Source organism: Myotis daubentonii, chromosome 15 (assembly GCF_963259705.1).
Source record: "Myotis daubentonii chromosome 15, mMyoDau2.1, whole genome shotgun sequence".
Lineage (NCBI taxonomy): Eukaryota > Metazoa > Chordata > Mammalia > Chiroptera > Vespertilionidae > Myotis > Myotis daubentonii.
Genome location: NC_081854.1, coordinates 41502097 through 41518342, shown reverse-complemented (window position 1 = coordinate 41518342; position 16246 = coordinate 41502097). Strand labels below are relative to the sequence as shown.

Sequence of the window (16246 nt, the reverse complement as noted above, 5' to 3'; positions counted from 1 at the left end):
TTCACTCTTGACCCTGGGAAGCCAGCCTCTGTGTCTCCTTGTCTCTCATCCCTGACCCCTGGCCAGTCACAGGCTTTGGACCAGATAGACCTGGACTCAGATCTTGCCTCCATTCTTGAGGTCGTGACTTAATGCAAGTTCCTTCGCTTCTGTGAGCCTTGCCTTCCCCCCATGCCCACTGCCGCCCCCCTGCTGGATAATGCCGTCCTTATTGGAATGTGCTGGTTCCTTTCCCTGATGGCTTTGACCCCAGAAATTTGAACTGCCACGAAGGGGCAGCTGAGGTTCTTAAACAGAGAGGCGGAGAGGCCTTCTCTGCAGCCAGGGGCAGCAGCCAGGGGACCCAGGAAGGGCTGGCTGCAGCTGGGGCTCTCAGTGAGCGGTGGTGAGGCCCAGGGGTCAGGTCAGAACCGGGCTACCAGATTAGGCAGGAGCTGGCGGGGAGAGGCAGGGAGCCAGGATTAAGTAATCCTTGTGGTGTTGGGACCAGGGCCCGGAGGCCGCACTCCCAGCATTGCCTTGACCCGGCCCCAGCTCCTTTGCAGATGGCGTGGATTCAGGCCAAACCACTGGCAAGTGGCCTCTTCTCCCTGCTCTTGCCAGCCAGGGCAGCACAGGGCTCAGGCCGTCAGTGCCCCCAGGGGCCTCGGCATTCATTTCATCCATAACATACAGATGAAGACAATGCCCAGAGGGCCGGGTGGTGGTGGTGCTGAGCCTTGGCACCCTGTGTTCAGACACAGTCATGTCCTGTCCCTGACACCAGGCCTGGAAGGATTGTTAATCCCTGAGCTAACCCAGGAATGCCTCATCTATAATCCACATTGAGAGAGAAGAGGGCAAGTTTCAGGGCCCGGGCCCAGCCTCCTGTGTTACTTAGAGGGGCTTCTCACAGGCACCAGGATGGGAGTCATATCCTCAGTCCCCTGGGATATTCTTCAGTTAAGTTTTACCTGAAATTAACCTCACATACCTGAACTAGGAACATTTAAAAAACATTCTATTAAGAGTTTGTTATAAAGTGGTTCCCCAGGCCACAAGGTAATAAAAGGATTAGGCACAGCCTTGCAGGAAGCAGGTGGGGAGCTGAGGAGGGCCAGGATGAATCTTGGGCCTCGGTGAGCGCATGCCTGGGGATAGGGAGGGGAACTGCTTTCTAAACCTGGTTCTTGCAGGGACTTACTTGCCTTGTGACTCGAGGGGATCACGTTCTGTCCTTGTTTACCTTCTGGCTGAGAAGTGAGGATGGTGGGCTCATCTCGTCCTGAGGCCCCAAGTGAGGAGGGCAACAGCTAACTGTGGATAGTTAGAGGCGAGAGCCCTTTCTTTTGTTTACCCTTCGGTTAGGTGGGCATTGCCTCTCTTACCAGCTTGGTCCCTGCTGGGACTTGGGGACAGAGCTGGGGGAGAACGTGTGTGCCAGTGGTTCTCAACCTTCCTAGTGCCGCGCCCCTTTAATACAGTTCCTCATGTTGTGGTGACCCCCAAACATAAAATTATTTTCGTTGCTACTTCATAACTAATTTTGCTACTGTTATGAATCATCATGTAAATATCTGATATGCAGGATGTATGTTCATTGTTACAAATTGAACATAATTAAAGCATAGTGATTAATCACAAAAACAATATGTAATTATATATGTGTTTTCCAATGGTCTTAGGCGACCCCGGTGAAAGGGTCGTTCGACCCCCAAAGGGGTCGCAACCCACAGGTTGAGAACCGCTGACGTGTGCCATTTTGTCTGCACGTTATTTTTTCTCTCTGCAATTTCAGGGTCATGCTGAGGCAGCCGGGCGCCTGACAAGCGAGGGGAACCTGCCAAGGGATTACTGCTAGCAGGAGCTGACGGCAAGACGGCAGGACGGCTGGCCCCTGAGGAGCGGGGATGGGCAGAGCAGCCTCTGAGTTCGAGCCAGCAGCACCAGGAAGGAGGCCTGGGCTCTGGCTGGGAGCCTGGCACATGCTCTGCTGACCCAGGTGACCCAGACTGCGTTCAAAGCAGCACGCCGCTGAGCAGCAGCTGTGCCCAGGCCTCAGGACTCCATTGCTGCAGGAGCTCTGCACCCCCTTAGGAAACTGCAGTGGGGCTGGGACCATCGGGAGAAGGGACCTGTACCTCGATGGGAAGTGGAAGGACAGAACCTGACGCAAGGAGGATCTTGGTCTCTGCAGCAGGGTTTTGTGACACCCACAGAGCATCCTGGTTTCTTCCCTCAGGGTTGGGGCCCGGGTCCCCTCCCCTGGCAGAGGGGTTGGGGCCGGAGGACCATCTGAGGGGTGGCTGCCTCTTGCATGGAATCAAGGCTGCTTGAAGCCCACATGTCCTCTGTTGCGATTGGGGTTCAAGGGCTTCCCTGCTGCAGGGGGCGAGGGGCTGCCTCGGTGTCTGCTCATGAACCACAAGGACCTCGACTACTCCAGACTGGACCATTTCAAGCCGCCAAAGAGGGGGACCCCCAGCGCTGGCAGCCAGCAAGCCCAATGGACTAGAAGGCTGGAATGGACTGACCTCCCCCTTGCCAGGGCAGCGGGAGAGGCAGAGCATCTGTGGCCCAGCTAGTGACAGAGGGACCCAATGAAGCCATAAGCAGGGGCCCAAGTGGCTCAGGGACAGGGGAGCCACTCTTGCCCACGTGCTTTCTCCTGACCTTGAGATCGGGCGTGGCCTGGGACGCCTGCTGCCGTCTGCTCTGCAGCACACGCCCTTATGCCCTAGAACAGGCAGGCCTGCCAGTGGCCGGGAAAGGAGTGGCCGCAGGGACACCGGCCGCCCTCCGGGCTGGTGGTCCAGCCTCCCGGGGCCTCGCACCATGAAGTGCTCCCTGCGGGTGTGGTTCCTCTCCGTGGCCTTCCTGCTGGTGTTCATCATGTCACTGCTCTTCACCTACTCTCACCACAGCATGGCCACCCTGCCCTACCTGGACTCGGGGGCCCTGGGGGGCACCCACCGGGTGAAGCTGGTGCCTGGCTATGCCGGCCTACAGCGCCTCAGCAAGGAGGGGCTCGCTGGCAAGAACTGTGCCTGCCGCCGCTGCATGGGCGACGCCGGGACCTCCGACTGGTTTGACAGCCACTTCGACAGCAACATTTCCCCTGTCTGGACCCGAGAGAACATGGATCTGCCCCCTGATGTCCAGAAGTGGTGGATGGTGAGAGAGGCATGGCCCCTCCTGTCTACCTTCGCTGCTTTTCTCCGGGGATCTGTTCCCCCACACCATTTGGGAGTCACTCTTAGAGCCCCCTCTGGGATTTGGGGCTGTCTTCTGGCCCTAGAGTCTTGACAAAGCAAGAGGCCCATTTAATCAGAGCTATCTACTGGGATCCCAGAATCTGAAAGGCAGAGTGAGCTTTGGCCTGGAAGGAGAGAGACCTGATCTTCCCTAGTGCTGGTAGGGGCTGAGCATAGACCAGAAATTCCCACTGGGCCAGGCAGGTGACAGAGACAAGAGAAGTGGCGGATTCTGCCTTACAGATCCTGCTTCCTGACAGGAGGGCTCACCAGGAGTCCCACAGGGCCTTCCTGTGACAGCTTGGAGCCCTTGAAGGGTCCTGTCTACTGCTCATAGTCACAGCCTTCCTTTCAAAGTTCAGAGTTCACAGGGCTTGCCCAAGGTCCCAGGTCCCAGTGGTGGCCACCGAGGTCCAGAACAGGACTCCAGACAGAGGTAAGCCTATGGGCAGGCCAGACTTCCAGCCCACAGGGATGGAACTCGGGGCTCTTCAAGCAGCAAGCAGTAGAAGCCACTTCTCCTCTGCCGCCACAGTCATCCTCTTTAACCGTGAACTTAGGAATACACATAGCTAAGTTTGTGTTCTTTTTTAAAAAAAATTTTTATTTGATTTATTTTAGAGAGAGAGAGGAAGGGGGAGAGAGAGAAACATCGATGTGTGAGAGAAACATCGATCAGTTGCCTTCTGTCTGTGCCCCAACCAGGGATCAAACCCACAACCTGGGTGCCCTGGCTGGGAATTGAACCCGCCACCTTTCAGTGCATGGGACAAAGCTCCAACCAACGGAGCTGCACCAGCCAGAGCTCTGAGTTTGTGTTCTTATACCCAGTGGTCCTTCCTTTGCTGAGAAGAGGTGAGAGAAGCAGACCCCCTCTATCCCCTATCCCTTCCACGTATTCTGTCCCCTGAGCAACTCCTGCTCAGCCACAAACCCAGGTATTATGGCTCAACCACAGGGCATTTTATTTTATTTTTTAAAGATTTTTTATTTTGATATTAAATAAATTTTTATTGATTCTAGAGATGAAGGGAGAGGGGGAGAGAGATAGAAACATCAACGATGAGAGAGAATCATTGATTTGCTGCCTCCTGCATGCCCCACACTGGGGATCGAGCCTGCAACCTGGGATGTGCTCTGGACTGGAATCGAGCCCAGGACCCTTCAGTCCGCAGATGGACACTGTAGCCACTGAACCAAAGCAGCTAGGGCTAAAGATTTTTTTATTTTTTTTAAATATATTTTATTGATTTTTTACAGAGAGGAAGGGAGAGAGAGATAGAGAGTTAGAAACATCGATGAGAGAGAAATATCGATTAGCTGCCTCTTGCACATCTCCCACTGGGGATGTGCCCGCAACCCAGGCACATGCCCTTGACCGGAATCGAACCCGGGACCTTTCAGTCCGCAGGCCGACGCTCTATCCACTGAGCCAAACCGGTCTCGGCAAGATTTTTTTATTGATTTTTAGAGAAAGAGGAAGGGAGAGAGAGAGAGGGAGAAACATCGATGTGAGAGCACAGCATTGATTGGCCATCTCCTGCACGCTCCCTGCTGGGGGTCTATGGAATGGAACTGGCGATATTTTGGTGCATGGGACGATGCCCAACCAACTGAGCCATACAGGCCAGGCACACAGGGCATTTTAAAGGCCTAGCTTGACCTTACCAATTGGTGGCCTGTGGGCCACGGCCAGCCCACTCACTGTTTTTAAAATATTACTATCAGTGACCCGGCCGGCGTGGCTCAGTGGTTGAGCGTCGACCTATGAATCGGGAGGTCATGGTTCGATTCCCAGTAGGGCCATATGCCCGGGTTGCGGGCTTGATCCCCAGAGTGGGGTGTGCAGGAGGCAACCAATCGATGATTCTCTCATCATTGATGTTTCTATCTCTCTCTCCCTCTCCCTTCCTCTCTGAAATCAATAAAAATATATTTAAAATAATAATAAAATAAAATATTACTGTTAGTTATCAGCATTTATGAATCAGGATATTGCACATGAAATCCATACATTCGGCTTCTCTTGAAAAGTTAGACAATGTAGCCCTTCTGGGCTCACAATCTCACGCGGCAACAGTTGACTGAACTTGCCTCTTATTGATGGATGGGGCCTCCTGTTTGCCATGAGCCCCACCTGCCACTTCATTCCTGTGTGTCACCTGCCTGGCTCTGAAGGCATTAGAATGCTACCTGGGCCTCATTTTGTGTGGGTTTTTTTTTTCACCTGCATGGTGCTGGGACATGCAAGAGACCAGCTTCATTCTGGCTAGTCTGGCTTTGAAGAATGTCTGCGCTTCTCTGCCTTCCCCGGTGTCTCAGGGAATGGCTCCACCTATCCCATGAATTCTGCCCCAGGCAGCTTCTGTCACCTCCACTCCCAGACTGATTCAAACGAACCCCTGCAGCTCAGTGGGACTTTCCACCTTACCTGCACCTCAAGATGACCTCTTGATGTGACTCAGAGCTGCCTCGAGGGGACAGCTGAGCAGGGGCCTCTTCATGCCTGAGCGCCCACCCAAGAAGTTTCTCTGCTCCTGGCACAGGCCTACGGGTCCCTGGAGAATGTGCCTTGACCTCCAACCCCCCCCTCCAGTGCATCAGAGCAGCTGGAAGGGAGACTTTACTGTGGTTGAGGGGAAGGTCCTCACTGCTCAGAGAACTCCTGCTCCCTGACAGCCTGGTTAGGGGTCCCGTGTGGCTTGGATATTGGAGGGTGAGGGCCGGGGAGGGGAGGCAGGCAGGAGTCCCTCTCTGCTCACACCCACTCCCTTCCCCTCCGCTCTGCAGATGTTGCAGCCCCAGTTCAAGTCACACAATACCAATGAGGTGCTGGAGAAGCTCTTCCAGATAGTACCAGGCGAGAACCCCTACCGTTTCCGGGACCCCCAGCAGTGCCGGCGCTGTGCTGTGGTGGGGAACTCGGGCAACCTGCGGGGCTCTGGCTATGGGCCAGATGTGGACCGGCACAACTTCATCATGAGGTGAGCCGCGGGGGCCCCAAGCCTCCTGGAGGGGGGACTGGACTCTGGCCTTGTCTGGCAGTGTAGGAGCTGCCAGCGGCTGGGGCTGCTGTAGGTCTCTAACACCCAGACCTGCGATAGGTTCTCACCTTTGTTGGGGTGGATGAGGAGGCAGGATTCCCATTCAAGACTTTGCTTGAGGCCTGTACTCAGTCTCCAAGTCTGAATTAGAGCTGAAACTAGACTCCTAGCTGGCTGCGGGTGAAAACGCCCACCAGAGACCCTCCTACCTGCCTGGTTTCCTCAGTAGTTGCACCAGGGGTGAGGGCCAAACCAAACCAGCATCTTGCTTAATAGTCACAGGTGATACCTCCTGGAACTCACTCAAGACAGATGTCCTGGGCAGAAGAAGAGAAGTAGAATCAATCAGACAAGCAGATGGATGTCTGGTGCTTGCTCTGGGCTGCTGTCCTTTATGTCACAAGGTTTAGATTGGGGTGGAGGGAGGGCTCACTTGTTCAACAAGACATCAGTGCCCAGCCTTGAGGACAGAAGGGTTGGACGGGCATTCATTCCAGACAGGGGCACAGAGCAAGACGTCTGGGGATGGACAGGGACTAAGAGTGGACTTGTGAGCCGGGTGCGGGCTGCTCCTTCTGCCCTGGACCTGTTTTTTCTGACTTCTTCACTAGACTTGGAGGCAGGAAATGCCATCCCACTCCGTGGAGGAAGAGCCCTTAAGAATAAGATACTGAAAATGCCCAGTTTTCACGAAGTATCTCGTAGGATGAGCGTGGCAGAAAGACCGGGTTTCCCAGGAGGAGGAAGGAAGGGCTTTATCTTAGAATCTGTTGCTGTCTCCATAGCAACACCGAGACAGCAATGTCTCTGAGGCTTTCCTCATTCCTTGCAAAACCCTTCTTATGGTGAGAATGGTGCGGTAAGGGGGAGGGGGGGGTACCAGGCCCCATCCAGGAACCCAGAGCCCCTGAGATTCTCCCCATCGTCCAGTTGCTAGCAAAGGAGGCAAGCTGGGGGCTGAAGAGGGGCCTCTATTTGCCCAGAGACAGTGGCTGAGGTTGGGGAATGAAGCGTCCATTACTCCAGTCAACCTGCCCAGCAAGTGGGAGGAACCTCAAGGAGGTGGAGGCTCTGCAGCAGGGCCCACTGAAGGGAGGGAGGCATAGTGATGCTGGGTGACAGGTCTAAGAAGGGACTTTGAAAGCTCTGGCTGCCAATCAGTGGGAAAGGCAGGTGGAGGGCTGTCTTCAGAAGCCAACCTGGGGCAGCTGTAGCCCTTAGATCTGTAGGACCAGCTTGGTCTCTCCATTGCTGGTGGCATGAGGTTTGTTTCTTGGGTCTTCACAAGAGTCAACCTTGACCCCAACTCCTGTCTAGCTTAGAGCCCAGCCAAGACTTCCACTGCCTGCTACCCTTCTGTGCCCCAGCAGCTGAGAAACACCATCCCTATTAAGCCTTCCTATCCAACCTGCTCTGTTCCTCCCAGAAGTGAGGTATTATTGGGGGGGGGGGATGTACACAATAAAAATGAATTCTCCTACGTCCCATTTCCCAAGAGTAAGAATTAATAATTTTAATACCATTCCAGATTTTTTTCTATTTGTATACAAAAGTATTTTTTCTTTCTTTTAATGAAAAATGGTTAGCAAACTATAAAATTTTTAAGTCTTCCTTTTCTGTGTTGTAATTCCCTCCTGCTGCACACAGTAGGTATTCAAGAGCTATGTATTATAAGGAAAGACGTGGGATACCTCACACCACTTGTTTTTTTTTCACTAAATAACTCTTGGACTTTTTGTTTAAAGAATAGTTTACCAATTTTTTAGAGAGAGAGGAAGGGAGAGAGAGAGAAACATTGATGTGAGAGCACAACATCAATTGACTGCCTCCTGATTAAACCCACAACCTTCTGGTGCACAGGGTGATGCCCAACCAAGTGAGCCACACAGGCCAGGGCTCTTGGACTTATTTCTTACCAGCACATGTAAATCTACTTCATTCATTCTGATGGCCACATGGTATGTGAATGGGCCAAAATGTATAAACCAGTCTTTATTGCTTGATTCTACTTTTCACTATTGTGATATAGAAGTGAATATCCTTGTACACACGTCTTTGCACACCTATGCACCTATTTTAAAGATATATATATATATCTTTATTGATTTCAGAGAGGAAGTGAGAGGTAGAGAGAGATAGAAACATCAATGACGAGAGAGAATCAATGATTGGCTGCCTCCTCCATGATTGGGGATTGAGCCCACAACCTGGGCATATTCCATGACTGGGATCGAACCATGACCTCCTAGTTCATAGCTCAACCACTGAGCCACCACTCTCAGGCCGCACCTGTTTTTACAGATGGATTTCTGGTAATGGAATTGCTAGATCAGAGTGTATTTATATATGTTTTTTGGCTAGCACCAAATCGTCCTCTAAAAATCTTGTACCAGCTTCTTTTGCCTTTTTCTTTTGTGTGTACCAGTTTCTATGGCAGTTTCTTCTCATGTCAACCTCTTGTCCCTGCAGAATGAATCAGGCACCAACTGTGGGCTTTGAGCAGGATGTTGGCAGCCGAACCACCCACCATTTCATGTACCCTGAGAGCGCCAAGAACCTGCCCGCCAACGTCAGCTTTGTGTTGGTGCCCTTCAAGGCCCTGGACCTGCTGTGGATCGCGAGCGCCCTGTCCACGGGACAGATCCGATTGTGAGCTGCCCTGCTGACTGGGAGTGCAATATGGGTGACAGGACCACCTTGGGAGGAGTCTTCCTGGGGACTGGATCTTAGAATTCCTTTAACTCTTTTAGCCAGGAGGGGCTGGTGCGGAGGGAGGCCCCAGGAGGGAGGGCCCCAAGTGGTGCCTTAGCTGAGGCCTGAGCATGTTCTTTTGTCAATTCCCGCATGGTGACAGCCAGCATAGTGGTGGTGGGAAGGTGAGGAAAGAACAGTCTGGTTTTGGTCTCCTTTCCAGGGGGTGGTTCCGAACTGTGGGAGCTCTGCCTTCTGAGGATTTTCTTTGGGGGCGGTGGCTTCGTTTGAAATCTCAGGAAATTCAGTGAACCAAGGTTTTGTTTGTTTGTTTGTTTTTAAGATTTTTTTAAAATATATTTTATTGATTTTTTTTTATTTTTTTACAGAGAGGAAGGGAGAGGGATAGAGAGCTAGAAACATCACTGAGAGAGAAACATCGATCAGCTGCCTCCTGCACACTCCCTACTGGGGATGTGCCCGCAACCAAGGTACATGCCCTTGACTGGAATCGAACCTGGGACCCTTGAGTCCTCAGGCTGACACTCTGTCCACTGAGCCAAACCAGTTAGGGTTTATTGATTTTTAGAAATAGAGGAAGGGAGAGAGAAAGAGAACATTGATTTAAGAAAAACATCTATCAGCTGCCTCCTGCACACCCCCTACCAGGGATCGAGCCTGCAATCCGGGCATGTGCCCTGACTGGGAATCAATCCAGCAACCCCTTGTGCCCAGGATGACGCCCAACCAACTGAGCCACAGCGGCCAGGGCTAACCAAGTATTTTTTTTAGCAGCTTTATTGAGATATAATTCACATACCATACAATTCACCCACGTGAAGTATATAATGCAATGGCTTTTGGCCTATTCAGAGTTGTATAACCATCACCACAATTAATTTTAGAGCACTGTCATGTTCTAAAAATGAAAACCTTTAATCTGCAGATCTAAAGATACCCCTGTACACCATAGCCCTCACCCCCACTCCCTTAACCCCCACCACCCAAGGCAACTACTAATCAACTGTCTTAACCATCGTTTTAGTTGTGTGTGCAGCAAAATGTGTGTAACTTAAAATTTACGATTTTAATTGTACAGTTCAGTAGCATTAAGTACATTCACATTATTGTGCAAACATCACCACTCCCCATCTCCAGAACTGTTTTATCATCTCAAATGGAAACTCTGTAGCCATTAAGTAATAACTCCTCATTCCTTCTTTCCCCAAGACACTGATAATCACTGTTATTTCTGTCTCTATGATTAAGACTATTCTAGGTACTTCATATAAGTAGATTTATGTAGTATTTGTCCCTTTATATCTTATTTCACTTAGCATGATGTTTTTAAGGTTCATCCATGCTGTAGCATGTCTCAGATTTCATTCATTTTATATATTTATATTTTTTATTGATTTCAGAGAAGAAGGGAGAGGGAGAGAGAGAAACATCAATGATGAGAATCATTGATCGGCTGCCTCCTGCACCCCCCCCCCACTGGGGATCTGCAAGCCTGGCATGTGCCCTTGACTGGCATCGAACCTGGGACCTTTCAGTCTGCAGGCCAATGCTCTATCCACCGAGCCAAACCAGCTAGGGCAGATTTCATTCATTTTAAAGGCTAAATAGTATTTCCCTGAATGGACATGTCACATTTTGTTTATCCATTCATCCAATAATGGAAAATTGAGTTGTTGCGACCTCTTGCCTGTTTTCATCATGTATTTTTAAACACAGAAGTGTAAGTCACAGTGTCCTGACTTTATGTTTGGGAGACCTAAAAGCTAAAATAAATGCTATAGCGTTTAAATCCCAGATATTTAAAAGGGATTAAAAAAGGGAGTGTAGGTTACGGGTGTCATGGCTGGCTAATAGGGAAGGAGGGATTTGTGCCAAATGTGAGGAGAGTAGCAAGAGTGTCAGGTGGGCACAGGTGAAAGCACACACATGGTGGGTTTGAGATGATTGGCTAACTCAAGTGGAGAGTTCATAGCAGAGAGTTGTGGGAGAAGAGTTGGGGCTGGAATATGGAAGAGCCAATGTATGTCTAATAAAACATCCTTATTTTATCCTCAAGGGCATGGGGAGCCATTGAAGGTTCTAAGGGAGGTACTGCAGTGATATGGTGTGGGAGAGCAGTCTGGAAGCAGGTGGTCTTGTCATCCTTCAGGCCTGAGCAGGAGGGAAGGCATCTAAATGTTTTGTGTGTTTTTGTTTGCTTGCAGTACCTATGCTCCAGTGAAGTCCTTCCTTCGAGTAGACAAAGAAAAGGTAAGTTTCCTCCTCTGCCCCCTTCTTTATCCCCACCTCATTGGAAACAGTGCAGACCTGACCTCCTGGTGTGCCTGGTCCTGTGGTTCGGGTATCCCTTAGTGCCCTTCTAGAACCTTCAGTGTCCCCATCTGCTGGGATGCCTGACCTCCACAGAGGCTGCAAGGAACCAGGGAACACAGATGAACAGGTCCAAGGGCAAGCGTGGAGGAACTGGCACAAGCTACTCAGAGCCTGTCCCTGTGCCTCTAGGCCCCCCAGACCCTCATGTGCCTGTCACATTTTCTCCTCCAGGTCCAGATCTACAACCCAGCCTTCTTCAAGTACATCCATGACAGGTGGACAGAGCATCACGGGCGGTACCCTTCCACAGGGATGCTGGTGCTCTTCTTTGCCCTGCATGTGTGTGATGAGGTGGGTAGCCCAGTCTGGGGGTAAATAGTGGGACCCATGGAGCAAGGGAAAGCAGCCCTTCTCAGGGCTCAGTAGTGCTTCAAGCGGAATGTGTTTTTGTAGGCAGAAACCAAGTGGCTTTGATTTCTCCTCATTTCTAGGTGGTGGAGCTCTGCATTTCCCAAGCTTACTACTTTAATTTGACCAAATCTGAAATCACTTCATTTAAAAGTTAAATTTATTCACAAAGGAAATAGAATACTACTTCCATAATTGATATTACTTGCCATAAAGAAATAAATAATAAAAGACATAAATAGAATAGAATGGAGATAGTGTAGTTAAGATTCAGGGGGATGGTTATCTCCCCAGGCCTGCTCTCTTATTGTTAAAAACGGAGGTTAGTCACTCAAGGAGGCATCTTGCTAGTGGGCAGGGGTGCTCTGCCATACACTTCAGTGCTCACACCCAGCACACCCACTTTTGCCAGTAAATCCTTTAACGTAGGGTATTGGGTACTTGACCAGTTTTCAAATAAAAGTACTCCATTAAAAAAAAAAAAGTTAGCAAGGGTTGGGCTAGCCCTAAATTGGGGCGTTGCTCTTGAAGCAATGAGACGGGTGGAAGGAGCTGAAAGGGAGCAGCAGTCCCCCTCGGTCAGTGTCCTTAGCCCAGGCTTGGGTGTCCCCTCTTCCAATGCATCCCGCGCTCTGGGAATCGATTAGCTGCCGACCTCCCGGGTTGTCGGGTCGCTGCGGCTCCTTTCTCCTTCCCCACTACTACACAAGGCTCCCCCGCGTCCCGTGTCCCAAGGTCCGACGTGGGGTGACTTGCACCTCCCTCCCCTGCAGGTGAACGTGTACGGGTTCGGGGCTGACAGCCGGGGCAACTGGCACCACTACTGGGAGAATAACCGGTACGCGGGCGAGTTCCGGAAGACCGGCGTGCACGACGCCGACTTCGAGGCCCACATCATCGACATGCTGGCCAAGGCCAGTAAGATCGAGGTCTACCGAGGCAACTGAGAAAGGTCTGACCGCGACTCTTCCCGCCCGCCGCCCAGCGCCTGTGCGCGGTCCGGGTCGGGACCCTAGACCAGCCCCTGCTTGGCGGCTTCCGTCTGCGCGCGTCGCCGGGCGGGGGGCGTCTCCGGGCAACGCTGAGAGCGCCCGGGCCGCGGTCTGGACCAATCATGTTGCAGCCCAGCGAGCGCCGGCTGTTCCCTGCCAATCACAAGACTGGGCCTGGCACCCAATCAACGCGGCGGTCGGGCGGAGCCTCTGTTTGTCTCAGTCAATCATGCCCCTCAACTGGAGTCGACTTCCGGCGCTGGGCCCGTCTCCTCCAATCAATGGCCTTCGGGGCGAAGCGGCCGACCCAACCCCCACAGCCCTAGGCTCTTGGGTAGGATTTTGTTTCACGCTTTTTAAAGAGAGGAGGTGGCTTCTGGCCTCGGAGAAGTACTGTCTGCAGGCTGGGTCGGAGCTGTCGCAATTGCTTGCGGGCCTGACCCCGCCGAGGACGCCGAGAAGGAAAGGGAAGCGCGGGCCGGGCCGTGGCGGCTCGGCTTCCCCACCGCGGGGCCCCGCGTGGGTCCAGGAACGGTCCATGTGACTTACGGGGGTGGGGGGGAAGCACTCTTGCACCTCAGAGGCAAAGCCAGAACCCTCCCAAACCTCTCCAGGCTTCCGGGAGAATGTCAGGCCCCACATTTCTTTTGTTGTTTAGTCCGAGATGGGTGTTAACCCACCAAAGAAAGGCAGTGAGAATCCAGAGGGCGAGTGGCCCTCACCCGACCGCCCCTCCCTCCCCGCCTTTGGCCACCCTATGGAATGGCCTTTCTGACCAGGGCATCTAGTGTCTCACCAGAAAACGAACTGTGCTCACCCTTTGCTTGGGGGCGGGGTTCGCCCAGGGCCCCACTCGAACTCGGGTGTACGGAACTGGGCGGGGGACCAGGAAGCCCCCTCACGTCCAATGTAAGGTGCTTCTCACTCACGTGTATCCTAGGCCCCTACTGTTCGCTACAACTTCTAGTGTCTCCTTAGGCCCCGGGCCTCCTCACCAGCTACTTGCTCTAGAAAAAAAAAATCAAAACATGCCCTGGGATGGATTAGGGCGCTGCTGCTTCTTTCTTCTCTCTCTCTCTCTCTCTCTCTCTCTCTCTCTCTCTCTCTCTCTCTCTCTCTCTCTCATCTATCGCACAAACACGTCTTCGGCTGGCTCAAGGGAGAGGGAGCAACTGGTGGCAAAGACGGCTGGAGATGGGGAGCCCAGCTGCCTGGTGCATGCACCTTCTTCCCTCACATATCACCCCAAAGAGGAGTAAGAAGCCTCTTGCTTGGGGGTGGTTTTTGCTTTGGGCTCATCATTTAGTTAACCTACAATGACCAGGTATGGCTGACCAACACAAACTCTGTAAAAAATCCCGAGCTGGCCGTGGAAATAGCCGGGAGCCTAGCTGGGGAGGAGTAGACTTGCCCCTCTGCATGCCTCCTCCCCTGCCCATGGGTCCCTTTCCGCCGGCTCACCTCTTGCCTTCTCGCTCTCACTCACTTTCCATTTCCAGCTCCGGAGTGGGCTGGGAAGCTAACAACCAGGGATTCCAACTGGAAGCTACTACCTGCATGATTGAACCCAGCTTAACCCCCGCGAGGACGCTGCGGGTGGTATTCAGCCTTCAAGGTCACGGGATTTTAGGGAGGACAAGAGCTTCTGTGAAGCTTCCAAACCACTGAAAGGACCCCCACTATCCAGCAGTGACAACACACATGCCACCCATTTTCTTAGTGAGTTGGTACCGCCAGGCAGCCTCCTGGCTGTGGGTGTAGTTCCTGCAGCCGGCTGGGGGAACAGTAACCAGAAGAGTATTGGAGGAGGCTTGGGGTGGAGCAGTGGGCACCCCCAAAAGTTAATATATGGAGAATTTAGCTTGAGTCTGTACCTTCCTAATTCCCAAAGTAGGTGAAATAAAGAATGGGGGTGGGTTGGGGGAAGTAGGAGTTTGATGGATTGCCTCCTCCCACCGTTCTGGAGAGCCAGGGCACCAGCCATTCTTGCCAGTCTCATCTCAGTGCTTCCTGAAGAGGCTGTTTTGAGTGTTTAGAAGATGAAAAAAAAAAAAAACACAAAAAAACAATGCAATTATGCCAAACAGTATTGAGCAGAATAATTTATTTTGTTTTTCTTTGTTTGTTTAAAACAATAATAAACCCCCATTCTGGAAGAGGTAGGTCCCAGCATCCAGCCCAGATCTCCTTTTCTGCAATAGTTATTTAAACAAATGTTTTTTTTGTATTATTTTCTTCCCTTTCTCTCTCTTTCTAAATTAAAAAGGACAAAAATACTATATAGTCGTTAATCTGTTTTGAAATGTGTCAGTGGGGAGCTGTGACTAAGTTAAGGCTAAGAATGTTGGGGAGATTTTGAAGTGGGGGTATCAACTCCCCAACACCCTTATACAGGAGGCCTCCCAACTCAAAGCCAGCTGCCTCATGTCATAACTAGAGGTCCGGTGCACGAATTCGTGTACCGGCGGGGTCCCTTGGCCTAGTCTGCGGGGATCAGTGGCACCTCCGTGCCGCCGCTGCCCAGCCTTACCCGCCAGCTTGTCAATTCCGCACAACACAAAGTAGTGCACGAAGTGGCAGGCGGCCAGGAAGGAACATGAGTGCGGGCTGGGCACCATGCTGCTCCCGCTCATCCCAGCCCCGCTGCACCCACCACCGCCACTTGGTAGACTCTGCCGCTCTGCTGCGGCCTCCACGTGCCCATCCTAGGGCGATACTGGTGCACCCATGACCACACAGCCACCGCTTGTCATTGCAGCCTCACTCCTCACGTGGTAGTCGGCTCATGCCCAGTCATTCCGATGCCGGTCCCAATCCCAGTCCTGGTTTGGATGGGGGAGAGGCTCAAGCCACCGCAGCTGTGCTTGCCAGCCATGAGCCTGGCATCTGGCACCCATAGGTCAGCTGAGCAGCGCTCCTACTGTAGGAGCACACTGATCACCAGGGGACAGCTCCTGTATTGAGTGTTTGACCCCTGGTGGTCAGTGCGCATAATAGCAGCCTGTTGACCAGTCGTTCAGTTGCTTAAGGCTTTTACTAATATATATATAGAGGGGGGGGGGGGCTGGTGCATGAGTTCGTGCACGGGTGGGGTCCCTAGGGGTGGCCTGTGGGGATCTGGCTGAAACCCACAGTCCAATGCCAACTCCTGCTCCTGCCTGCCGCTTCTGCTCATCCTAGTCCTGCTGCGCCTGCCGCGGGCTTACGCCCAGTCAGTACTGATCGGGAGAGCCTCGGGCCGCAGTGGCGCTGCGTCTGGCACCCGTCCTGAGGGAGGTAGGGGGGCCAGGATGCGATTGGCCCTCTAGGCGGGTGGTGGGATGCCCTTGCCAGCCTGGGAACCAGTTCCGTCCTGCTGACATTCGCGGCGGTTGTCGGGAGCTACCTGGACGCTGCTTTTATATCATTTCTTCCTTGCGGAGCATCTAGGAGGGGAAGCGGCTGCAGTGACCAAGGCCAACTTCCAGGAGGCCAGTGGCACTGTCGGGATCAGGCTGGTGGCACTGGTTCATCAGTGTCTGGCCTGTTCTCCAGAGATTGGACC

General features: G+C 52.4%; 1 protein-coding gene across 3 annotated transcripts in view; it reads left to right on the top strand.

Moving 5' to 3' along the window:
* ST3GAL2 (ST3 beta-galactoside alpha-2,3-sialyltransferase 2) overlaps positions 1-14981 on the top strand; it is a 44557-nt gene extending 29576 nt beyond the window's left edge. For all 3 annotated transcript variants that reach the window (XM_059667485.1, XM_059667482.1, XM_059667484.1), the window contains exons 2-7: positions 1778-3153; positions 6024-6217; positions 8747-8926; positions 11194-11239; positions 11534-11653; positions 12484-14981. In XM_059667485.1, coding sequence (XP_059523468.1) covers positions 2815-3153; positions 6024-6217; positions 8747-8926; positions 11194-11239; positions 11534-11653; positions 12484-12657 — 1053 coding nt within the window. In that variant the 5' untranslated portion in view covers positions 1778-2814 and the 3' untranslated portion in view covers positions 12658-14981. The remainder of the gene's footprint in view (positions 1-1777; positions 3154-6023; positions 6218-8746; positions 8927-11193; positions 11240-11533; positions 11654-12483) is intronic.
* The last annotated feature ends 1265 nt before the right edge of the window (positions 14982-16246 follow it).